This window comes from Talpa occidentalis, unplaced genomic scaffold, assembly GCF_014898055.3.
Source record: "Talpa occidentalis isolate TD23 unplaced genomic scaffold, MPIMG_talOcc4v2.1 talOcc4.16, whole genome shotgun sequence".
Lineage (NCBI taxonomy): Eukaryota > Metazoa > Chordata > Mammalia > Eulipotyphla > Talpidae > Talpa > Talpa occidentalis.
This window is the reverse complement of record NW_023601653.1, coordinates 5,201,287-5,227,199: the sequence shown is the minus strand read 5'-3', so window position 1 is coordinate 5,227,199 and position 25,913 is coordinate 5,201,287. Positions and strand designations below refer to the sequence as shown.

General features: G+C 44.0%; 2 protein-coding genes across 9 annotated transcripts in view; both read right to left on the bottom strand.

Annotated features, from left to right (window-relative positions):
• The window catches only part of DMC1 (DNA meiotic recombinase 1), a 33,615-nt gene extending 25,479 nt beyond the window's left edge, over nucleotides 1-8,136 (bottom strand). Inside the window, exons 1-6 of one of the 4 annotated variants that reach the window (XM_037513573.2) lie at nucleotides 7,975-8,136; nucleotides 7,708-7,790; nucleotides 6,015-6,098; nucleotides 5,397-5,441; nucleotides 4,357-4,503; nucleotides 1,770-1,852 (exon numbers count right to left, since the gene is read on the bottom strand). In XM_037513573.2, coding sequence (XP_037369470.1) covers nucleotides 1,770-1,852; nucleotides 4,357-4,503; nucleotides 5,397-5,441; nucleotides 6,015-6,065 — 326 coding nt within the window. In that variant the 5' untranslated portion in view covers nucleotides 6,066-6,098; nucleotides 7,708-7,790; nucleotides 7,975-8,136. Of the gene's footprint in view, nucleotides 1-1,769; nucleotides 1,853-4,356; nucleotides 4,504-5,396; nucleotides 5,442-6,014; nucleotides 6,099-7,317; nucleotides 7,341-7,707; nucleotides 7,791-7,974 lie in introns of those variants that run through there. The other 3 variants (XM_037513572.2, XM_037513574.2, XM_054696046.1) reach the window with 3 other exon arrangements.
• Nucleotides 8,137-12,531: 4,395 nt separating this feature from the next.
• FAM227A (family with sequence similarity 227 member A) overlaps nucleotides 12,532-25,913 on the bottom strand; it is a 32,685-nt gene continuing 19,303 nt past the window's right edge. For 4 of the 5 annotated variants that reach the window (XM_054696041.1, XM_054696043.1, XM_054696042.1 and 1 more), the window contains 6 exons: nucleotides 23,735-23,816; nucleotides 21,888-21,982; nucleotides 19,188-19,484; nucleotides 17,356-17,582; nucleotides 15,625-15,804; nucleotides 12,532-12,764 (listed from right to left, as the gene is read on the bottom strand). In XM_054696041.1, coding sequence (XP_054552016.1) covers nucleotides 12,731-12,764; nucleotides 15,625-15,804; nucleotides 17,356-17,582; nucleotides 19,188-19,484; nucleotides 21,888-21,982; nucleotides 23,735-23,816 — 915 coding nt within the window. In that variant the 3' untranslated portion in view covers nucleotides 12,532-12,730. The remainder of the gene's footprint in view (nucleotides 12,765-15,624; nucleotides 15,805-17,355; nucleotides 17,583-19,187; nucleotides 19,485-21,887; nucleotides 21,983-23,734; nucleotides 23,817-25,913) is intronic. The other variant, XM_054696044.1, reaches the window with a different exon arrangement.

Sequence of the window (25,913 nt, the reverse complement as noted above, 5' to 3'; positions counted from 1 at the left end):
TAACAAATTAACCTCTAATTAATTAAATGATATAGACCTGAAGTTTTTAAATTGATAACTAAGTTTATATGAGGTATTTGAATGTTTAAGAGTGCCTAAACTCACTATACTTGTAATTTTATGTTACTAGATTTACAAAAGACTCTTAGGTAACTAGAAGATCTAATATTTAGGTAGTTACTAAAGGAAATATAACATTAAATTTCTAATTAATTATAATGTAAAATGTCTAAGAGAATTTAGTTAACTATATTACAAAAGCCCCATTAAAATCTGATAGATTTATAAAGGACTTGCTCCTGAAAGAAAAAATACATAACATTTTAATAAATCAAATATTAATTTTTAATATCTTAAAAATTAAGATCCTGAGTAATCTTTTTTGTGCCCCAAACACATCAAGGATACCAGAAAACTCACAATGACAGTGTCAAATGACAAAAGCAAAGCCATTTAGTTTGGGGGAGTACATTGCCTCAGGGTCCACTGTGCCTAAGGGATGTGGGGCTACAGCAAATTTTACAGTGTCCTATAAGGGGTAATGTGGAAAAAGAACATGACTGAGTAGGAAAGTGGGGATTTCCCCATAAGGCTAGCAGGTCCTATTTTTTAAGTTAAAGTAAACTAGCTAAAGTTGGAGGATTGTAATTAGTGTACATTTGATTTCCTTGACAGGTGTTTCTGACTTAAAGCTAGATTTGTGACGGGTATCGTTATCAGCAGTGATAATTCTCTAGCCTGGTGATTCTTCAACCATGAAGTGGTAAAGCAACTGGAGACTGTCAATTGACTGTCAATTGTTATTTGAATCACGCTGTTTGGTGGATCAGCCTGATTTTGACCAATTTGCTTAGGGGAGGATTTCTCAGACTCTTCCTTAGCTGCTACTTGGAAAAAAGTAGCAACTTAAAATTTGAGACAAAGCTAAGTTAAATCAGTATTTTGTTTTACTGCAGGATTTTAGATCCTTTTAATAGGCTAGTGCACTGTGTAGCTCTAAGAGGAATGTAGAGTAGACTGCATTTCCCCAACTTACTTCATTGTTTATTCATTTAATTAATCATTTGACAAATATTTACTAAACACCTAGACTATGCTAGAGAAGGTTCTATGTACTTTGGGTAAAGTAGTGAATAAAAGACAGAAATCCTTTACCTTCATGGTGCTTATAGTCTAATGAAAAAACAGACAATGAACATAAATAAGTAGACTATATGGTAGTTCACATATTTTGGATTAAAAAAAATTACATCCAGGGCCTCCCTGGTGGCGCAAGGGGTTAAGTCTCAGCACTGTGAAGCTATCCACAGCCACTACAGCACAAGTTTGATGCTATCCCTGGCAAGGGAGCTGACCCACATGGCACAGCAGACCTCTCCTTACTCATCTGCTGCTCCCCTCAGCAGTGTATTTCAGTCAGTCCTTCTGTTCTGCTCCCCACTCTGCCTCTGGTGAAGCCTCTCACCACCCCTCCCCCTGACACCTCTGACCTACACCCCACTTCTTGTATACATAAATAAATAAAACAAATCTTTTTTTTTTTAAATTAGATCCAGAAAGAGAAAAAGGAATGCAGAGGATGAAGGTAGGGAGTTCAAATTTTCAAGAAAAGCAATCAGAGAAGGCCTCATTAAGAAATGGACATTTTAGCTTCATGAGGAAAGTATGTTCCAGGCAGAGTGGATGCTAAGTGCAAAGACCCTGAGGCAGAGTGTATTTGGCATGTTCTAGGAATAGCAAAGAGGTTATAAAAAATATGAGATACACACTCAAATTCCTGGCTCCCAGTAGTGATATGGAAAACCATCTTCCTCTTCTCACTATACTCAAATGCAGTCAAGAATCCTGGTTCCTGTAGAGATAAAAGGAGAGGTTCAGAAAGGGTATAAGATGACAGTTTTCAAATGCTGCCCAAAGTATATACTTGATCCTCAAGGTATATATCAAGTACTACATATACATTACAGTCATTTGTTTTTGAAGGTAGCACAAAGTCATGGCTTAGGACACAGGCTCTAGAGCCACCTACCAAGGTTCAAAACATGTCTGTCACATTTATTAGTTTCATCATGTGGGATAAACTGTTTAATTGCTGAACTGAAGCTTCCTCTTTTTTTTTTATTTTTTTATTTTAATTTTTTTTTTAATAGAGGCATGTTTTTATTTATTTGTTTGTTTGTTTGTTTGTTTTATTTATACATGCACTGGGTACAGTCAGAAGCGCGGGAGGGTGAGAGAATTCACCAGAGCCAGAGCGGGGAGCAGAGCAGGCAGAAGGACCGAAGTACACTGCTGAGGGGAGCAGCGGGCGGCAGGAGAGGTCTGCGCGCCATGTGGGACCCTCCTCCGGTGGCCGGGGAGCAGCCTGGGATCGAACCGGCGCCGCAGAGGCTGCTGGCAGCCTCGCAACCCAGCGCTCAACCGCTGCGCCACCGGGGAGGCCCTGAAGCTTCCTCTTTTGGGTTAAATGGGAATAACAGTGTCTCTCAAAGGGTAACTATAAAGATTAAATGAGATATATTTATGGCATAAAACAGAATGGCATTTCACTAAACGATTCAGTTGATTTCATTCAACAATGTCACGCTTCCCTAGCCCTAAAAATTGCAAGGGGTGCAGAAATTCATTTTCACTATTCCTCAGACAATATTTTTCATGTGGTAGATGTACTACTTATTTGCTAAATAATGAGCTACAGATGTGGTAGTGAGACTGCCCTGATGTGACCCAATATATTTCCCTCTTTGTTGTTTTATACTCTGAGAGTGTTTCTTAAACTTTGGAGAATTGAAGAACAAAGGTGGGGAGCAGGTGCGCTCCTACCTCAGTGAATCTGAACCTGTGTATTCTTTATTAGCCACTCCAGGTGACTCTGATGCATACAAACGCTTATAACCACTATACTAGGAAATTAACGTCCTCTCTCTCCTTCTTTCTTCATCTCTTAATACCTTTCTCTAAGAATAAACAGCTTTAGCTTAAAAATATCTTTCTCGGGCCTCCCCGGTGGCACAGCGGTTGAGTGCTGGGTTGCAAAGCTGCCCGCAGCCTCTGCGGCGCCGGTTCGATCCCCGGCTGCTCCCCGGCCACCGGAGGAGGGTCCCACATGGCGCGCAGACCTCTCCTGCCGCCCGCTGCTCCCCTCAGCAGTGTACTCGGTCCTTCTGCCTGCTCTGCTCCCCACTCTGGCTCTGGTGAATTCTCTCACTCTCCCGCGCTTTTGACTGTACCCAGTGCATGTATAAACAAACAAACAAACAAATAAATAAATAAAAAAACATGCCTCTATAAAAAAAAAATCTTTCTCTAAGAATAAACAGCTTTAGATAAACTCTGGGAGTAGAAATAGGTGCTTGAGAAGAAGAGGGATTCTTTTCTTCAGAAATGGGAATTAGTTTCCAAAGAAAAGAAGATTATAAAGTAGCAGCTTCCCAGATAGCCTGCAAGTTGTGGAACTGACCTGTGGGACATACTGCCTGAATTTACTCTGAAGCGACAGCAACTGAGCTGTACAATTGGCTCAGAACAGTTCTATTGGCTCTTTTTCAAGTTCAGGACCACACCATCATTTACATCACTCTCATTGCCTCTGGGAAAGGAAACCAAATGGCTGTTGGTGAAGATAAATTCTAAGACTTGCTAGAAAGAGCCCCTAGCAAACAGCTGTAGAAATGGAGACACTTGCTCTTCTGCAAATGAGACTTGGTGATTACCTTTCTGCACATTCCTATTCCCAGAGTTGGTGCCTCCAGTAGTCCCAAAAACTCTACACAAAACTCGAGTTAAAGGCATGTTTTTACTCAGAGCCTCTCAGCTGCATGGGCCTCTCACAGTCCACAGCATATGGTTTACTTTAGCTGAGCTGCTTCAGTGAGCATATTCTTGATCCTGTCTACCTCAACAGCACACATGTAGATCCAATACTTAGTCTTTTTCTAACCCAATTGTCTCTTATCAAATGGCCTGTACCAAGAGAGACCAACATCTTTGGTGCTATGTGCTTTGCAATAGCCATAGACATAAAATCTGAGGAGACAAGAAAAGAGGGGGAGGACGGTAAAAAAACAAACATGAGAAGGAAAGGTAGAGAAACAAAAAAAGGTGGGGGAGGGGGGCAATGTAAAGGGACAAAAGTATTGGCAAAATTCATTACCTCCCTGCTGTCCTGGTCTCTTAAACCCTGCTCAATAGCTATTGCTTTGAAACTGAAGTAATAAAAGATGAATATGGGGAATAACATATTGTGATCTACAGGAACTCAGAGTTCCCCCAACAGTTTCTAGTGGTCATAATGAGAAAGGTTAGAGAGACACTGATGAGCCCTTCTAAATTAAAACAAAGAATAGATTTGCTTACAATAAGTTTGTTGGCTGCCTCTTTAATCTTATCTACTTTTGCTTCTGAAAGCCCTTTGACATTGCACAGGGCTCTTCTTGTCGTCATTTGTATTCCTTTGATGGTGCAGATGCCTACTGACTTCAGTTTCTTAATGTCAGCCACGTTCTGTAAATAAAAGAATGAGTGTAGCAGATTGATGCAATGCCAGCCTGAAAGGCTCCAATACTATGTCTTGTACTTTTGTGTCCATCTCCTTCCACCACGATGCCAATTTTATACAAGCAGCCAGGTGGAACCCACCCACCATGTAGCCAAATGTTCTGGAAATATCTGAGTAGAACATACCCAGCACGCTGCCAAATGTTCTGGCTGTGCCCTGATTTCCCAAGAATGTTAGTGAGACCAAGGCAATGTAACAAGAATTCAAAAAGAAAAGTCTGTTGTTAGAAAAACCAACAATTTTATCACACATTCACCCCCTCAGTTCAGCTCCTTTCTTCTGTAGAACTTCACTACCAATATGTTCTTTAAATTTTTTTTTCTTCTGCTCTTGGAGAATGCAAATAACTACATCACTAAAGGACCAGGATTTTCTATTGCTCCAATTTTCTAAATCCAACTGAAAGACTGAATGTGAGGGCTTTAAAAGAGAAGTTTTACTATCAGCTGATTGCTGTTGAAATTCAGCTAGCTTGTTATTCAAAGTCTGAATTTCTGCAGGCAACATTATGCTTATCACCTGACATAGAACTGAATTTTCTACTGACAAAAACAGTAGATGTAGATAGCTCTCAACTCCTCCAGATGAACCAGTGGTTTCCAATCTGGAGGGAGCAATTTTTCCGCCTGGTGATGCTGAACAATGTCTGGAGAAATTGTTGGTTGTCACACCTAGAAGGGTGCTACTGTCGTGAAGTGGGGGTTGCTAAACATTCTAAAATGCAAGGGACAACCCCCAACAACAAAGAATCACCCAGTTGCAAATCTCAGTAGGGTCAAAGCTGAGAAACCCTGAATGGGACAATTTCACAGAGCATTGAAAAAAAAAAAATACTTACAATTCCATGTTTTTGTAACAGGTCAATGTCTTGAAACAAAGATTCCTAAAAGATATTGAACAGAAAAAAATGGAATTTTGATTCTTCATATCCAACTATTTCACATCTTTTAAAGAATCAACTCATTATGAGTCATTCTGAAATGCCTCAAATTCCACTTCCCTAGACAGTCTGCAGTACAATCAAAAAACTTTTTTTTGATGAGAGTATCAGTATTGCAAGGTCTGGGAAGCCCAGTATTTTGTTATGGCCTCTCAACATTTTTAAAACCTCAACCCAAGTAATTAAAGAGTTAACCTGTTTTTAAATATGTTTTCTCTACTTTCTTCACCACCAGACCTTGAACTTCTTCCTCTGCCATTTGGTACCAAGAGGCATGGGTGCCAGTATCCCCATACCAGTTGTTAAGTTATTAAAATACTTTCATGCCAGTTGCTAAGTAGCTAATCTTAGTACCCCTTGCAGATCAAGTTGTTACATATTTGTGATACTGACTGCCTCTCTCTAGAGCTATGCTTTATTTCTACTTGCAGTTTCTAAAAATAGTAGTAAGAGAGAAGGAACTTCATTTCTGTGGAATGACTGAAATGTCTACATCTTTCAACATCTTAATCATACCTCTTCATCTTGGAAACCTGGCTCTTCCATTACAACTTGATCTTCCTTCATAATGAAAGGTGAGCAGCAGAAAAATAATCAATTCTAGGAAAATAAGAAATATTTAAGAAATAGCAGACATAGTAACAGTGTCAAATCCTTTGCCCAGAAAACTTGATTCTATTTCAAAGTCACAAAGGACCAGGACAATAAGAAACATTTGGTTCAGAAAGACTGGGTTGGCCAATCTTTTTCTGATGGGCATGTGGCATTTTTTTTTGGCCAGTGTCTGTGGGGGTAGGGAGGGTTTCTTTCCTCAAAACTGCTTTTTATCTTTTGTTACATAGTCAGTCATGGCTGCCTAATGACACCTTTACCATTGCTGTTGTGGTAGAATGTTTAGAATTGCCTATTGCTATTAAACCTTTCATGTTTATGTTAACATATCTAAGAACTTTGTATTGTTCTTTCTGTATCCTTCCTCACACCCAGAGCTTAGTCTGTCCTTAATAAATAATTTTATTTTTCTCTTATATGATGACTGCTTTCCTTCTTGCAAATTATGAACAGGCAGTCTTGTAATATTTATCTTTTTCCTTTTTTAGTATTTACTGGCTTCACTTTTTTTTTTTTAAGATTAAAAATGATGGTGAGGAGGTTGTGCAGCAGGTTGAGTGCAGTTCTGGTGGTGCAGCAGGTTGAGTGCAGTTCTGTGAAGCTGTCCATAGCCTCTGCAGTGCGGCTTTGATTCCCACCCGCTGCGGAGCTACCCACATGGTGCAGCAGAACATGGTGCGGCAGACCTCTCCTGTCTGGCCCACTGCTCCCCTTAGCAGTGTATTTTTTTTTTTTAAAGATTTATTTATTTATGCATACAAGAGCTGGGGTACAGGCAAAAGATGCGGGAGGAGGGTGAGAGGACCCACCAGAGACAGAGTGGGAAACAGAACAGGCAGATTGACTGAAATACACTGCTGAGGGGAGCAGCAGGTGAGATAGGAGAGATCTGCTGCACCATGTGGGTAGCTCCCTGGCAGGCTGGGGATCGAAGGTATGCTACAGAGACTGTAGATTGCTTCATAGTGCGGTGCTTAACCCCTTGTGATAACAGGGAGGCCCTCAGCAGTGTATTTCAGTCAGTCTGCCTGTTCTGCTCCCCACTCTATCTCTAGTGACTCCTCTCACCCTCCTGTGCCTCTGGCCTGTACCCCAGTGCTTGAATAAATAAATAAATCTTTAAAAATAAATAAATAAATAAATAATCAATCCCTAGAGGTGAGGTAACCTGAGGCTGTTCTTTTGGGGAAAAAAAAAAGGTGGATACCCAATATTAATGATACAATATCAGGGTCGATAAGCCGATAAGTCTTTCACGCCACAGCTACTGTTTTGTTCGTTAGCATGAAACGTGTTCCAAGTTTTGTGGGTCCACACCAGGCCTCACTGAACACTCAAGAGGCGGTGATGGCCCGGCAGAGGGGAAGAGTCACTGTGGCGGGAGCACGCGGCCCCCCCCTAATATTAATAACAGCGCAGTCTCTGAGGCACCCAGGGAGAAGCCAACAGGAAGCTTCTGGAACACTGCCCCTCAGCCATCCAATGAGCTAATAGTCATTGTTCTCCGCTAAACGAAGGTTCTCCTCCATCCCTCTAAGGCAGCACCCCTAAAGTGGGGTCCACGCAGGAAAGGGTGTCGGGGTCACCCTCCACCTACCTCAGCGGTGGGCCGCTCGCGCCGGCCGCTCACGTTCCTGACGCGCGATTCCCTCCTAAGGCGGCCGAGGACGCCTCCTCAATCTTAGGATTTGATTTGAAATAAGGACGCTGGGATCCCCGGCGACCCCCAGTTTCCTGAGGGCCGCGGGGCGGGTCGCCCGAAGCCACGAGCCCGGACCAGCACCGCCCCCAACACCACCCAAGGAGGGACGCCTGGGGCCGCCCCTCACTCGTTGCTCAGTTTCCCTTTTTGCCACAAACCCACCTCATACCCGGAGTCTCCCCGAGATTTCTAAGGTGAATCCCCTCGGCCCCCAGCCCGGGCTTGCTAGTCCTCTGGGACTCTGACTCGGAACCGAACTCGGAGACCGTCGCTCGTCGCTGAGCGTCGCGGGCCGCGACCTTTGGCGCCAAACCGCTAGGGCTGGAGAGCGCGCCCGGCGTGGGCGGGGCCCGGCGTGGGCGGGGCCCGGCGTGGGCGGGGCCAGGGCGTGGGCGGGGCCGAGGCCTGTCCTAAAAGTGGGCGTGTCCTGGGCAGAAGGCGAGGGCAGGGTTACCTATCTGGAACCTTGAAAGGAGCTTCTAGGGTGGTGCTCTGGGGTGAGGGAGGGTGCTGAGGTGGAGCAAGAGCGCTGAGGAGGGCCGCCCTGGTGGCACAAGAGGTTAAGACACAACCTATGAAGCTCTCCGCAGCCACTGCAGCACGAGTTCAATCCTCTGTCAGGGAGCTACCCACATGGTGCAGCAGACCTCTCCTGTCGTGCCTGCTGCTCCCCTCAGCAGTGTATTTCAGTCAGTCAGTCTGTTCTGTTCCCTACTCTGTCTCTGGTGAATCCTCTCACCCCCCCCCACCTCTGGCCTGTACCCTAGTTTTTGTATGCATAAATAAATAAATCTTTAAAAAAAAAGTGCTGAGGAGAGGAACTTTGATGGAAGGAAGCTGGGCCCTCCCCTGAGCTGAGGGAGATGCTGAGATCAGGGAGAGGACACTGAGATGGGAGACATTGAAATTAGGGGTGGGGGCTGAAGTGGGCCCTGCGGTGAAGGCATGCTGCTGTGGGAAAGAAGGCCCTAAGATGGGGGCTGTTCTGAGATGAAGAGATGTCACAGAGAAGGAGTTAAGAGGTGGAAGGCATTGGGGTGCAGAGGGATGCTAGGCCTAGGTGACTGACCTGGGGATGACACAGAAAGCTGACCTTGATCAGGACCCTGGGGTTAGGAGGTCAAACCGGGGGCTCTTTTTCACTTGCTCAAGGCTTCTCTTTTCACTCCAGGTTTTTCATACCTGGCTTTATAGTGTGAACCTCATCGTTCAGGGCTCCTAATTTCTCTCTTCCCTGTGAGGCTCTTACCACTTGCCACACTCTTGTCTGTGAGCGAGGCACCCAAGGCCCATTCAGGATGAAGAGTAATTTTTCTTCGCCTTAACTTGAAATTTTAAATAGACCTCAGAAGCCAAATATATTTTGGTCCAGCTTTGAAATAGAAATTTTAGACTAGTCTTCATGCCAGCAGAGCCTGTCTCTGGCGCATCCTCCTCCACCCCTTAAATGGAGATTGATTGTCGAGGAGAGTCATGAAACATTTGAAAGAGCATCTGTTGAGGTGGAGGCTGGATGTATCTCGGATGAATATCTGTGCAAACAGTTCTTTGGGTTAAAGACTAAGTACAGGGTGACCCTTTTGCTTCAGATTCTGAATCATTTTGCTGGAATAAATAGCAAAAAAAATTCCCACAATAGCTGTTGGCAGTTTGTAGGACACCTCTCCCCCACCCAGGTGGATTGTTTAAAGACCTGAGAAATTAAGTGCTATAGTTCTTCAAAATCTGTTATTTTCCAGAAACACAGCCTGCCCTTTGTGTTAAACAGAAATGAATGCCCATTTGTTTGGGCAAACTGGGGAGGGATTGATAGGCTTTCACTTTGAGGCCTCATCCAAAATAATTCTAGTACCTTCAGAACAACTTGTTAGATGGAGACATCAGCTGTACAGAGGAGCTGCAAAGAGCACAGCAAGATGATTTAGGGAAATATAACATATGTAGTTTGGTGTAGTGACAGCTGGGCGAGAGAAATGTTCATAATATTTGAAGGTTGTGTGCCGTACACTTAGAGAAAGAAACAGAAATGAACTTGGTAATGACAAATACATGAAGTGAGGATACAAACCTTGTTTGGATATGAACTTAATAGTTATACATAATTTTCAAATGAATTTTTAAAACCCCAACCCCTGGGTTGTTTAAAAAGTACACTTGATGAATTTTCACTCAAATCAGGACAACAAAAAAAACAACTAGTCTTCATATCATACAAAAATTCTGAATATGATGAAAGTGGCATTTCAAATCAGCAGGGAGATGATGAATTCAATGAATGGTGTTGGAACAACTAGGTAGCCATCTGGAAGAAAAATAAAATTGGAATCATACTTCACACCTACTACCAAAATAAATTCCAGATGGATCAAGAAATTAAATCTGAACAATAAAATAACAAAAGAACTAGAAGAAAACATGAGACCATTTTTTTAAATTATCTCAGAATAAGAAAAATCTTTTAAAGCATGACACAAAACTCAGAAGTCGTAAGACTTCTCAAAAGCACAGTTTCAAAAAATCCTGCAGGGTAAAGAACTACTTTCCTTTCCAAGATAGGGAGCAGGGCAAAGTTGGAGCTTGTGTTGGTTGTCAACTTTCCTTTCCAAGATAGGGAGCAGGGCAAAGTTGGAGCTTGTGTTGGTTGTCAACTTTCCTTTCCAAGATAGGGAGCAGGGCAAAGTTGGAGCTTGTGTCGGTTGTCAATAGCAGCGGGCGGCAGGAGAGGTCTGAGCGCCATGCGGGACCCTCCTCCGGTGGCCGGGGAGCAGCCGGGGATCGAACCGGTGCTGCAGAGGCTGCGGGCAGCTTCGCAACCCAGCGCTCAACCGCTGCGCCATCGGGGAGGCCCTAGTCTAAACTTTTTTAAAGAGAGGACATGAATATTTAAGACCTGGATTTTAAACCATTATACTTTACTGCCCCTCTGTGGACAACCACCTTATAATCAAATGGAAGCCCAGATTCCACTGTGTGTTTGGGTTTCCTCAAACTGGTGCCGGTGATAATCTTAGCGTTTCAAGAGTCAAATTTGAGAAGTGCTTTCATAGGGAACTAAAGAAGGAAGCGTCATCAGAAAAAGAGAACATCCCGGAGCAGATCAATCCTCAAACAGTTAATTCACTCAAAGACTGTTTATGGAATCCCTACTATTTGTCAAACACTGTGCTAGGGTGCTAGGGATTTGACAGCAAGATACAAATCCTAATGTGGTTTGTGTAGTTATAGGCAACAAAGTAGTATATACACACACACACACACACACACACACCAGTCAGTTGAGACTTTCTTGTTTATTTATTTCAAATTTGAAAAACATCCACCTCTGGCACAAAGCTGCTCAAAAAGGCAATGCCTTGACAGTTTATTTAACCAAGAGGCAAAAGGCCCAGAAATAGGCCTGAACACAGCTGCTGCAAATTGAATGAGTGTGGCCCAGGGAATTAAGGAAGGCGAGTGTGAGCTCCGGTTGTCTGAGTCGCAGGCTGCCTTGTCCATGGCAGACAGACAACAAGTCCTGGTTTCAGGATAGTCACTATGACAACGGCAGCTTGGAGCCGTTGCCAGGTGAAATATGCCATGCCAGGAACTTTGCATGATCTCATTTAACCCTTAAAGTAACCCTACTCCTAGCAGTATTCTTCCTCGTTCAAGAAAACAAATCCAGAAAGGTCTGGTGTCCCACCTACAAGGCCTAAGGTCATACATCTATTACGAAACGGGCAGGGATTTGAAGCCCCCTATGTTCTAGCGCCAAAGTTTGAGTTGCTTCCCTATCATCCTTCCTTTAGCCCTTTTCCCGGGACTGCCAGAGCCGCCTAGGCCTCAGGTTCATGAGCACATGGCTGGGTAACACCGTAGGCCCCAAGCAGGCACTTAATTTGCTTCTTGGGTCAGGTGACCTCTACCTGCACTGTTTCTTCCCTCTTGGCTGGGCAGGTAGATATAGACCCTGTACTCTGAGGTCCAAATGCCAAATGCCCAGCCTCTTAGCCCAGGTGCAAGCTGTACCTATGAGCCCCAGTGAAGTCTCTTCTGACTTGATTTTTTTCTTGTATATTCATGCTCTAGCAAGACATGAACCCACCAAGTGGTTTATAGACCCTTTTTCCTGGAGGTCAGCGATGGCATCTTCACTCATCTCTGTATCCACAGGGCTGAGAGCAGGATTGGATCAGAACAGGCACCTGGCAAATGTCATTGAGCCTCCGTTCCTCCCAGGAAATCAGAGGCAGCAAAATCCATGCCCACCAGATGCCCTCGGGAGGGTTAATGAGATAATGTTTAAAAAACCTTAACAGAATACTCAGCACACGATACTAAGTGAAGTCACGTAGGATGGGCATGTTACACACCAATCTTAGATACTTTATAGTATCATTACTAATAAAATGGTGAATGAAGAAATTAGTGAGTAAATGAATATATGAGGTGACTTAAATTGATTTTTTTCTTTAAGATTTATTTATTCATGCATACAAGAACTGGGGTACAGGCCAGATGTGCGGGAGGGTGAGAGGATTCACCAGAGACAGAGCGGGGAACAGAACTGGCAGACTGACTGAAATACACTGCTGAGGGGAGCAGCGGGCGAGACAGGAGAGGTCTGCCGTGCCATGTGGGATTCTCGCCGGCTGGCCAGGATTGAACCTGCACTGTAGAGGCTGCGGACAGCTTCAGAGCGCTGAGCTCAACAGCCTGCACCACCAGGGGAGGCCCGAGGTGACTTAAATTGAAATGACAACTTTGACTCAGGGTAGGTGTGAACTTTATTATTCTCTGTCCTGTGGTCTAGGAATGAATAACATTTGGGGTTGGCTTGTGTTGTTGTTTCCATTAGGTAAAACCCCACCACGTGTGCAGGCCTCATTCCGAAAGATGTCCTAATTCTGCACCAACATTTGTCCACAGGCGTCTGACGTTAAGACAGCAGTGCCGACTTCCTGGTGATGCCTCTGTGGATGAACCATAAAGACACATACAGAAACAGCTTACAGCAACCAGTGTGATCAAAAGCTGAAGACGACGCCCAGTATCATACACGCCACCCAGAAACTGAGCCGCTGAGGGAAGTGAGCCGAGGACTGGAAGAGAAAGAGGAAGTGTGCAAGGGATGAAAAGGGTCTGGAGGTCCTAGCAGGAGATTTATACAACCAAGGGAGAATTTGGAGCTACATTGTGATAAGCACACAAGAAAAAAAAAAAAAAGTGAGAAGAGAAGCCCATTGAAAAAGAGAGAGATTTAGTTCCAGGGATAGCAAAACATTTTGTAAGGAAATAAAAAAAAGCCACAGTGCACTTCATGGCTCATGGCAGGGGTGAGGATGGTTTAATAATGCTGATTACAGTTCCAACCGAAATCCCAGCAGAATCACATCAGGAGGGTAGGAGATGGGAAGTGTGTGAGGAGCCAGGCTTGCCTCTCCGAGTGAGAACTCCAGAGGTCAAGCAGGGCCTCCCTGGTGGCCTAGGGGCTAAGTCTCAGCGCTACTACCATAAGGGCCTGAGTTCGACCCCCAACCCCTCCCCAGGCCAAGGAAACCTCTCCTGTGTCGCTGCAGCAAACCGCTGCTCCCCTCATCAGTGCATTGCAGTGCATTTCAGTAGATCGGCCTGTTCTGCTCCCCACTCTGTCTCTGGTGAATCCTCTTAGCTCCCTCTTCTGGCCTATACCCCAGTTCTTCTACTAGATAAAAGTTATAAAAATAAAATCAGGAAGCAGAGCATCGGGGGTTATCTAGACCTGAGGAGGAAAACAAGTACTAACAATCTCTGAAGGAGGAGGGGAGGGGGCCAGGAGGAGTGTGATTTTTTTTTTTTAATATATGTATTTTTAAGATTTATTTATTTATTTATTTATACAAGCACTGGGTTCAGTCAGAAGCGCGGGAGGGTGAGAGAACTCACCAGAGCCAGAGGGAAGAGCAAAGCAGGCAGACTGACGAAACACACTGCTGAGGGGAGCAGCGGGTGGCAGGAGAGGTCTACGCGCCATGTGGGACCCTCGCTGGTGGCTGGGGATCTAACCTGCGCTGCAGAGGCTGCGGGCAGCTTCGCAGCCCAGCACTCAACCACTGTGCCACTGGGGAGGCCCCAAGAGTGTGATTTTTTAAACAAGCTTTGTAGAACTATTCATTAGTCAATTTAACAAGCCCTTATATTATACTTACTTTGCACCAGACACTGTTCTAAGTGTTTTACAAATGTTAACCAACTTAATCCTTATAACTATCTTATGCTGTTCATACTATTATCACCTCCATTTTATAAATAAAGTGAGATGCAGAGACTCCTTAGAAACTAATATCACATGTGACTAATAATCTATCTGTCTCTTGAAACTAAGTGGTAATGTTATATGGTATTTCTAGAGAGGTTTTTAGAATGGAAACTGGTAATAGGGATTGACTGAGGGATCTTTCTGGGGTGATGAAAAAAAAAGCCAAAACTGGATTGTGGTATTCATTGCAACACTGTAAATTTACTAAATGAACACTGAACTGTAACCTTAAAATGGGCAGATTTTTATGGAAAATTGTAACTCAATAACTCTTCAACACAGCAACAAAAATACAATTATCAAAGAGCATTTTAATTTTTTTAACATAACATCTTTTTTAGAAGGAAAAAGATGGGCCTCCCTGGTGGCACAAGGGGTTGGGACGCAGCCTATGAAGCTGTCTGCAGCCTCTGCAGCATGAAATCGATCCCCAGCCAGGGAGCTACCCACATGGCACAACAGACCTTTCCTGACTTGCCTACTGCTCCCCTCAGCAGTGTACTTCAGTTGATCTGCCTGTTCTCTTCCCCACTCTGTCTCTGGTGAGTCCTCTCACCCCCCGCCTCCACACACGTCTGTCCTGCACCCCAGTTCTTGTGTGCATAAATAAATAAATCTTAAAAAAAAAAAAAAAGGAAAAGATGCCATAGACATGTAGTTGTGTTCTAGCAATGAGATGTAGTGAGAACGTTGTTGAGAATGGAAATTCTCAATTCTGGGAATGCTCCTGAAGAGTCAATGGGGCAATAAATAAGAAGAGAATAGATGGAGGGAAATGGAGCTTACTAAATTAACCAATAGAAAGCAGGAACGGCGTTTAACTTCAGACATAGCAGAGTTCAAAGCAAGGAAACTCATCAGGGATACAGTAGGGCATCATAGGATGATAAAGTAGACATAGCAATTGTTAATATGTATGCTCCTAACAACAGAGCATGAAACTCCAGGAGGCAAAAAAATAAATAAATAAAAATGATGGCACTGCAAGGAGAAACAGATGAGTGCTATTATTCATTGGTTTAAAGGTTTTACTTTAATCCATTTCAAAGGTTGTCTTTTTTTTTAACTGAAAATATGGATGATCCATTTGGCTATTGTGTATGTAATATTGATTTTATTATTCAGCCAGCCTGAGAACTCAGAGGGGTAGAGGGAAATTTCCTCTTCAACCCAACAAAAACTAGTCAATACCCAGGGGGTGGGGAGAGAATGAATCTGAAAATATCAAAATGTTATAGAGCCCTTAAGTCCAACATGCCTGGCCCCAACCTGTCTGCCTGTCCTAGTTACTGAAGCCACTAGATTTACCTGTGGTCGAGCTGGTTCAAGCTGGTTTTCCAGCACTTGCAACCAAAGAGCTCTGACCTACACAAATGTGCTTGGCACAGAGGAAGAACAAAATCATTGGTAGCTCTTACCATTACCATCAATAATAATAAAAATGAGAGTTGAGTGGATAACACACAAAAGTGAGCCAGCTTTTACGTGTAATACATAAGAAGTCTGATTTTCCCATGAGCTTAGTTTAAACATACCTTGAAAGAATGTTAGTTTCTCTCTGATAGTTTACTTTAGCTCTCTTGCCAAGAGGTCCCTTAAAGAAGTTTCGTTTAGATTTCTTGTCAGGAGATTCCTCGTGAGCCCTCGAAGGTGGGATGAACATGAGGTTTGCCTTTTTCTTATTTGCTTCCCTTTGATCAATATTCTTCACCTCCCTGTGGGGAAATCACAAAGACACAGATGGGAAGAGATGAAAGCGTCAACATGCTCTTCTCACTCCTGCCTTCATATGTAAAGAGGCAAATATTGATGTACAAATTCATTCATTATGTCTGTCAAGAGCAACTAAGCACAGCAGAGAGCTGATGGCAGAGCAGTGCCTCAACCACTGAGCTCCTGCTGTGTGTCAGGGTCATTTTCAGTCCTGGGGGCTGAGGAATAAAATGTGTTTCTGAACTCAAGGCAGGTTAGATGGTACCCTAAAGAAATTATCAGAAAAATCCAGAATGTGGCTTGAATTTCTCAGAAGTCTGTGTCACTAAATTAATAAGGGGTGGGGGGGGGGACAGGCACTAAGAGATAACAACAAAATGTAATTCCTGATCCTTTATTGGCTCCTGGAGTAGCAAGTTAAGCCCAAAAAAGGTACACTATTTGGCAGATGTAGCCTAATGATTTGAATTTTACCTAATTATTAGAGAAAATATGTGAATAATGGGTAAATACTATGAAAGCGTATTGTGTTCATTACAGTATCATTTCAACATTTCCGAAAGGTCTGAAAACGTTCTAAATAAAAGTACCGAGAAAGGCAGAAGTCACAGGAAAATGTCCATAATGAGCTAAGTGTGTTCGTGTGTGTGTGGGGGTGGGTGTCTAAAAAGCAAACCTATAGTGTGACGCTTTTACTTTTGTTTAGAGATACTGGTATAAGTGCCCAGGAAACAAGACTGAAAGGATTTACATAAGCGTACTGGCCATATACACCTGTAGTTGCTTTTGGATTCTTCGTTTTCTCTGAGCATAAAATGTGTTGTTGTAGTTAGAGAAAAATCTTTAAAGAAAAAGATCTGCTCTCTGTGATTGTGAAGTTTACATTCCAACTACAAGGAAGCCAAATGTGCTTAAGATGTTATGTAAAATATAATAATGTAACAAATGCTATATAGAATATAAAATTTGTATATAAAATGTTATATGCAATACATGATGTAAATAAATGTTATAGATAACAAAAGTTTACATATAAAATATAATAACATATAATGTAAGTGCTCTATAATATAAATACAATTTATAAAATGTTACGTGTAATGTAAATAAATGCTATATATAACATAAATAATAACATGTGTTGTATATACTAAATATGTGTTGTATATAATATATAATGTAAATAAATGTTATATAATATAAATGCAATTTATATATAAGACAATTTTATATGTAAATAAATGCTGCATGCCACATAAGTAACATTTATATACACTATGCTATACATAATAGATGATATAAATAAGTGTTATATAGAATATAAATAAAATTTATATGTAGACACACAATGTTATCAATAATGTTATGTATAATATAAACAAAATGTATACATACAATATTAATGTAAGTAAATGCTGTAGGTAATATACATAAAATGTATATTGAATGTTACATAAAGATTTGTATTTGTTCAAATTGTTTGAATGACATAAGTCAGCATGACATACTACAACAGGCCATGCTGGAAGGCCCCCTCCCCCCGGCCCGCGCACCTTTGGAAGTTGTCCTGCAGTTCCTTTAAGTACTGATCAAAATAACTCCATTCTTGCCAGTGAAGCTGGTTCAACTGCTGCAGTTTGAAATTCCGCCTCTTCATGTTGCTGCGGGTCAGGTTGATGATGTCCGTGTACCTCAGCCCATGCTCAGTGGCATCGATGGTCAAGGAAAGCCCGGTCTGTCCTGAGTGCTGACTTAGCATTGTTAGTGGGGGGCCTCTTGCCTGGGGAGCAGGGTGAGGGGACAGAGAGGGGAGGAATTGCATTTCTGGACAAGACCCTCCCGGTTCGGAGTGGGGATGATGCCTGCTGCCCTGTGAGCTCAGCCAGGGGGAGAAGACAGGCACCCCCTGCATGGCTGGGCCCCGCCCCTTTTCTGATGAGGCCCCTCTCTCCTCTGCCAGCTGGGAGGGTTAGGAGATGCCTTTTCAGACTGTCGTCTACAACTCTACATGTTATCAGGGTGGTGAGGAGAAAGGGGTCCAGCATTCCTCTCCTCCTTTCCTTTCAGGCCCAAGACCTCAGTCCACAGTTCGGGTCTGTATGTTGAAAAGTTCTCCTGCTCCCCGACCCCTGCCCTGCACTCCACCGTGGTCAGGACCTCAGCTGTACTTATAGCAGTTGTGGGACCTCAGGCGAGACATGTCACCCTCTGTGTCTAGTTTCCTTGTCTATAAAGTAGGGATAATAGTGCCTGCTTTAGGCAATGGCAGTAATCATGATGATCCTTGTTACCATTTAGTGCCAACTGTATTCCATTTAATCCTGGGCATGTCAGTACTGGTTTGGTAAAACTCCTTATTTTGGGAATGAGCGGACTATGTACAACAGCTAGGATTTGGAAGCAGCCCAAGCGCCCACTGATAAGAGGACAGATCAAGAGGGTGTGGTCTGTCCACACCACAGAATACTACTCAGCCCGAGGTGAGATGGGTGTCATGCATATGGCCAAAGGGCAGACACTCAAGGGGGTTATGTGAAGCAAACATCAGAAAGATAATAAACCACTATCAAATATTTCACATATATGAGTAACATAAGGAAACAAAGCAGATTAACCAACAAAGCAAAATAATTATAAACCCGGGGACATTGATAGCAGAACCGAGGTTACTGAGATTAAGAGCAGGGAGGCAAGAAGGGTCAAGAGGCTATAAGGAAGAGTGGTGTGGAAATATTAATTCATTTGAAAAAGGAATGAGTTGATAAAGCTGTTGAGCTCAGAGATAAGCTGGGCACCTGAGATCTTAAGGCCAGTGGGTTGCTGAGCTGGGACTCAAATCTGGTCTGTGTATCCCCAACCCAAGCTGGGCGCTGCGTGCAGAGAGGAAGCATCCCGTCCTTGAATAGCTGCCCTGAGAGGCAGGTACTGTTATCCCCATTTTATAGATGAAAAAAGTGAGGCTCAGAGAGAAGCTGGAACTTGCCTACAATCACTCAACTCACAAGCAGCTGAGCAGGTGCCTGAGTCCTAACCTGATTCTATGCCTGACCCCCAGAGCAAGCTGCGAAGACTCAGGACATCCATTACAGCTTTTTTTTTTTAACCCACATTTTTAGGAACTGCCAGCAGGGGCAGCAACTTCTGACGAGCCTGGGGATGTGTGTGAGCAGGGAGTTAGAGGAAGTCTGGACACCTGAAGTCCAGGTCAGCACACACTTGGGCTCATGGGCACCTGGAGAAACAGAGTAACCAGAGGACCTAGTTAGCTGTCCATTCTGGCAGCAGGGAAAACAAGATGCTGCACACAGGCACATTGCACCTGCCCATGGACCTGCACACCCAGCTCATAAGGCAGATTTGGAAAGAAGATGAGCAAGACTGTGACCTTCAGGTGCAGGTGAAGGGCCACCCTCGATGATGCCCACTGTGTGCCAGGCACTATGCTGTAGGCCCGATGCCCCTTCCTTCTGGGGAGAGGCAGCAGGGGCTGGAGCAAGGTGCGGCCTCCATGCTGGGGAGGATATGGCGCAGTCTTGGGCTTCTCCAGCCTGTGGATCAGCACATCCTGGCCCCGGTGCTGCAGGCTGGCATAGTTCTGCAGAAAGTGCACGATCAGGGGGCTCTTGCCATAGATGTTGAAGAGGTTGGAGTTCATTGCAGGGCTTTTGCGGACAGGATGAGACTGAACAGAAAAGAGGGAAGGAAAGAGAAAGGTGTTCTCATTTGCTAGCCTGTTCATGACAGTAAGTACTGGGAGCACCCACATTTCCAACAAGAACCGGGCTTGTGGACCATGGGACACAGGCACAGCCATGGAAACCGAATGCAACAGGACTCTCTGCTCTCCCATGGAATGTTCTCTAAGATACACTGAAGTGGGCGCAGAGTCTGAGAGCCTGTGATCTAGAGCCACTGCTTGGGTTAAAATCCTGACTGTACTCTCACAACTCAACAATAAAGACAAATGACTCAATCTAAAAATGAGCAAGGGAACATATGCACATGATGGTGGTTAATTATGTACACCTAAAATTATGTTATAATGCAATAATACCTCAATAAAAAATGAACTATATAAAAAACTAAATAAATTAGTGAATTTTTAAAAAAATGGACTTAAGCAGACATTTCTCCTAAGAAATATGCAACTGGCCTCCCTGGTAGCACAAGGGGTTAAGTACTGCACTATGAAGCAATCTGTAGCCTCTGCAGCACGAGTTCGATCCCTGGCCAGCTAGGGAGCAACCCACATGGCGAAGCAGACCTCTCTTGACTCGCCCACTGCTCCCCTCGGCAGTGTATTTCAGTCAGTCTGCCTGTTCTGTTCCTACTCTGTCTCTGGTGAATCTTCTCACCCCCCGCACCTCTGGCCTGTACCCCAGCTCTTGTATGCATCAATAAATAAATCTTAAAAAAAAAATAAATATGCAACTGGCTGACAAGCACATGACCAGACGCTTGATACCATCAGTCACTGGGAAGATGCAAATCAAAACTATGATGAGATACTCCTTCACACCAACTAGGATAACTGTAGTAAAAAAAAAAAAAAAAAAAAAAAAAGGGAGAGTAAGTGTTGACAAGAATGTGGAGAAACTGGAATCCCCAGATATCACTGGTGGGAATGCAAAACCAGGCCATTGCTATATTAAACAATTTGGTGGTTCCTCAAAATGTTAGCCATAGAGTTACCATATGACTCACAATTTCACTCCTGTGTATCTCCAAGAGAAGAGAAAATGTGCATGCACAAAAATATGAATGTGTATGTTCACAGCACAGTATTATTCATAATTGCCAAAAGGTGGAAACAGTTCAAATGTCCAACTAGTGAGTGGATATACACAGTAGAATATTCAGCCATAAAAAAATGTACCCCCAACATCTGAACCCATGTCTATCTGTCTTGTCCACTGTGCCTAATGTTTTTCCAAAGTTTTACTGCTGAATGCTGAGGGGAAACAGGTAGCAGTAATAAATATGGAGAAATGGGCCTCCCTGGTGGCACAAGGGGTTAAGATGCAACCTATGAAGCTAACCACAGCCACTGCAGCAAGAGTTTGATCCCCGGCCAGGAAGTTACCCACATGGTGCAGCAGACCTCTCCTGTCTCACCCGCTGCTCCCCTCAGCAGTGTGTTTCAGTCCGTCTGCCTGTTCTGTTCCCCACTCTGTCTCTGGTGAATCCTCTCAACCCCCCCCCCACCTCTGGCCTGTACCCCAGCTCTTGTATGCATAAATAAATAAATCTTAAAAATAAATAAATACATATGGAGAAATGCAGAAGGTTCAATTAATGTACAACATTTGCAGCATTTGGCCCAGATTCTATGGCCAATTCACTTGCTTCTTGGGGAGCCCCTGAACCTCTTGCTTTGCTCAGGTCCCAAGGGGCTCTCTCTGCTACACAAGATGGCAGGGGTCATCGGTATGAATTATCATCCACTGAGGTTTGTGGGGAGGGATGGGGGGGAGGGCAGAGGGGAGAACACACATTAACCCAGAGCCCCTGTGCTGGGGGCTGTGCTGGGGGCATGGTCATACAGATCTGTGTGCAAATCTTGGTTTCATAACTTACTCGCTTTGTGAACCTGGAGAATTTAATTACCTGTGTGAGCATCACTTTTCTCACTAATAAATTGAAGAATAACAGGAGTAATTATTGCTGAGGCAATAAAGTAAAATGGACCACAGCACAGATTCAGCGGTGAGTCGGACAGGTAGTACGTGTTTATTGCATGTTCATTATCCTCACCACCTCAGTTAACCTACATAAGAGCACACGACTTAGAAAGGACGGCTCCCATTTTCTAGAGCAGGAAACTGAGGCACAGGGCTCTCTTCATTGCCCCTGCGTTCCTGAGTTTCAAGCAAGGAGAGATCCAGACAAAAGACCCTCTTCTCCCCTGCCTGTGTCCACTGCAGGCAGGAATTCCCATGAGATTTCCCGATTGTGTCATCTGAGTCCACAGTCAGAAATAACCCCGCTCTTCCCCTGAAGGTGTTCACAGAGCTAGCTTTCTTAGCTGCATCTCCCACCCCCTTTGCAATCACTTCTACTCCTGAATTTCCAATGATGTGCTCACCTGCTTATTAAATAGGAGCTCGTTCAATCGTGCTTCTGTTATCTTCTTGACTTGCTGTGTGGCTTTCCTCAAGGCCCCAGTCTGATTTTGATAGTCTGTAAAGGCAATATTAGCAACAACAAACGATCACTGGAGCTGGCCAGCTGAGCAGAGAAGGAGCAGGTGGTAGACCTCGGCTGTCTGTTGGTATGAAAATACCTGGACAGTAAAGATCATCGGGAGATGCTGGAGAAGGGTCTCAGGTAAATTCATACAATTACACTTGCATTTTAGCCATAGATACACCTGTAGATGTGCATCTATCCATCTGTTTATCTGTCCATCCTTTTCTCCACCCAATTAAACATTTATTGAGCATGTGCTGCTGGGGACAGGTTAGGTAGAGGACAGGTTAGGTAGAGGAAGTAGATTATCTTCAAGGAAATAACAGATTAGTGAGAAAAAAAAAGTTGTGAATAATAATTATAGCCCTAACTCAGGTGCCAAGATAGAATTCTCTTTGTGACACAGTATGGGCATAGAATGTGGAAGGAGAGGCCCAAAGACTTTAAAAATGCGAATCAAAACAAGGATTTGTGTTGTGATTAAGAGAGAAAAAAAGACCCAGCAGTTGTACAAAATTGCAGTTTTTCGGTAAGAGAAGGTTAACAGAGAGATGGGAGAGAAGAACAAAAGATCATTGGCCTAAGGACAACCCACAGTGACTGCAGACTTTTCAACAGTTACTTTTCAACAGTGTGGAATAAAATCACCACAGCTCTCAGGTTGACTTTGTGAACCCAGGAAAACTATCCTTCAAGAAATAAATACATTTATAGAGAAATAAAAACTAAAGGAAATACTGTTAAGTTGTAAAGGAAGAGTTCAAATAAGCAATAAAGAAATTGCTAAATCTCAAACAAATATTTGATCCCCAATTTAAATCGGTTAAATTAGGGATTGGAATTAAATTCAGACAGAATCCTGTCCTTGTTTTGGTCAGGAAAAGTTGTGAGTTAAGATATCATTTAACTTTTTTTTTTAATTAATTTATTTATTTATACAAGCACTGGGTACAGTCAGAAGCACGGGAGTGTGAGAGAATTCACGAGTCAGAGTGGGGAACAGAACTGGCAAAGCAATGAAATACACTGCTGAGGGGAGCAGCAGGCGCGGCAGGAGAGGTCTGTGCGCCATGTGGGACCCTTGCCAGCGGGCGGAGATCGAACTGGCGCTGCAGAGGCTGTGGGCAGCTTCGCAGCCCAGCGCTCAACCGCTGCGCCACCAGGGGAGGCCCAGATATCATTTAACTTTAGATGAAACTAAATATGCATGATGGAATTTCAAAGGCAAACAGTAAGGTAGAGTTTCTTAATCTTAGTGCTTTCCCAAAGACCCTATAAAGGTCTTAACCTAGACCTTCTCGCCCTCCTTCCTGCCTCCTATATCCCCGGAACATCAACATTTTCTTCACACAACATTTCTCCACAGGCCCTAACCTCTCTGTGGAGAGGGTGTTACGTTAACACCCAGATCACTTCCTACCTCCGTAACTGGTGGTTTCTCACGGGGAAGAGGAGAAATAATCCTACCTGAAATTCTTTTCTTCCAGGGCCAAAACCTCTCTTCCCCACAGGTCTCAGCTGTGTGCCAAACTCAGCATCACAGAAGTGGGGCTCCATCAGTGCTGGCTGACCTGAAGACAATTACATCTTCCCCTAAGATATTACTTGATGCCAAAACCCAGGCTAGAAGGGCAAATACAAACTAGCACGATGAATTATGAGCAAACAAACCCAAGGAGGTTGGGTTTTTCAGTTGGTAACTGAGTCAAAAGCCTGCATTGCTTTTTTGGGCAGTTCTTGTACCTTTGGGAGCATTCTGGGAGCTGTCTTCTAACATCTTCTTGGTGAAACCGACACTCTCATTGATTGAATTGACACTATAAGTCTCCAGGAGAGAAAAAAAAACACACTTGGTAAAACTGAGAAGAAAGGAGCCCCTAAAGTAGACATGCCCTTTCCCAGCTGTTTCTCCTTGCTGCTGGCAAAGGAACACACAGAGGGGCAGCCTGACAGACACAAGCCGCAGCTCAGCCCTCCACCCTGGGGGTGCATGGTGGGAAGGCAACAGATGTAGAAAACTCACGGCTGGGGGCTGAGGCTGACTGGGCTTCCAGTCTCAGCCCTGACCTTGGGTAAGTCATCGGACCTCATAGGGGTTCTTGTGAGCATGAAGTCAGCTGATGCATGCAACATGCATGAGTGCTTGCTCCCATTGCTGATGCACCAAGCACTGTTTCACTGGGCATCTACTAATGCACCTGGCACTGGGCAGACCCTAAAATCTAGTCCTTGTCCAGAGGAGCTCCTGGTCTAGCAGGAGAGATATGAGCAAATAATTTCACTAAAGTGTGTAAAAATCACATATTTATTACAGAGATTGTATAAATTGGGATTAGGGTTCTATATGAGTGACAGAGTAAAAATAACAGTAGTTCAAACTAGGTAGAAATTTCTCTCCCACATAAGAGACTGAAAGATGCAATTTAGGACTTAAATGGCATTTTTGCTGTGATAAGTCCTTAAGGACTCGGACTCCTATCTCATGGTTGCACCTTTCCTATGTTAGAACCCTTGTTCTCAGGGTACAAGATGGCAGCTGGAGCTCCAGCCATTACATTCACATTCCAGGTAGCAGAGTGGAGAAAAGGACAAAGAGACAAAGACTTTCCCTGAACTGTCTTTAAAGAGGTTCCTAGAAAATGCCACATGCACACCCACTTCCATTTCATTAACTGGATGTTTGCCACATAGCTACTTACAAATGTAAGGGAGGCTAGGTCATGTAATATATAATGTGGCAATATATGTGCCCAGATAAAAGTCAGAGGCTGTCTTACCAAAGAGGAAGAGAACAACAGCTATTGGGGGGAAACTAATAGTTGCCACCAGCAGTCGAGCAGTATATCAGAGGAAGCCAGAATGAGGACTCATTCTTTCTGTCTAGGGGAGAGCTGGAGGGCTTCCAAGGAGAGACACTTTGATTCTGTCTTTAAGGATGAGTAGGAGTTTGGCAATGTTAAACAGATGGCCCACCAAGCGGCAGACAGCAGTCCACCCGTCTCTGTAATAACAATAACCGCGTTGCTCTTAGATAAATATAGTATTTGAATGAGAAGGAGAAAGCCCGAAGGACTTTCCATGCATCGGGCTGGCTGTCCAACAGCTCCTGATTTTACAGTGTTGAAGTGGCTGCTGGAACTTGTTGCAAAACACTCCCAGGGCTCAATGAAGCAACACATTCATTCTTAACAGGCCTCAGAGAGAGCTGGGGGAGAGCAGAGAGTAAATGCGTGGGATTGGGCTTGGCCCAGGGCACGAGACCCTCTTTGCTGGGAGCTCAGACGGCAGGGTGCTGCTGTCAGCAGAAATCAGTCGTGCAGCCTGGGCAAGCGATTCCCCTAAGTCTGTATCAGAGACTGAAGGTGAGCTGGGGCAGCCATTTTGAAAAATGATCTAGATTTACCTTAAGAAACTAAAATTGGGGCAGCCTTCCTGCGTCTGTGGAGGTGCCTTTTTCTCCTTTTCCTAATAAACCTGATCCCTTAGAAATATAAAACAAATAAACAAAAAAAAAACCCTGAAAATGGAAAGACTGTCCGACCCAGCAGTCCCATTGCAGGGCAGGAGAGCGCAGGCACCGGGGCCGGGGTGGTGTTGGCAGGAACTGAAGCGGACCCTACGCAGGTGCAGGAGCCCATGGTGGAGATGGGGCTGGGTCAGACAGGGCAGGTCCATCTGCCCCAAAGGCAAGAGGAGGCCTTGTGGTTCAGGAGGGGCTTTACTTTGGGCTTTGTTGGTGGGGAGGGGTGTCAGGGTAGGTCCAGGTGATAACAGATGGCATAATTACATCAGCATTTTGTAGAGATTGCGTGCAGAGACCAAGGGGGTGGGGGTTGGGGGAAAGCCAGGAGTCCACTGTCCTCTAACTGGGAGAGCAGGAGTGGAAGGGCGAGGGGGTACGGGAGGTGCACAGCAGGATGCA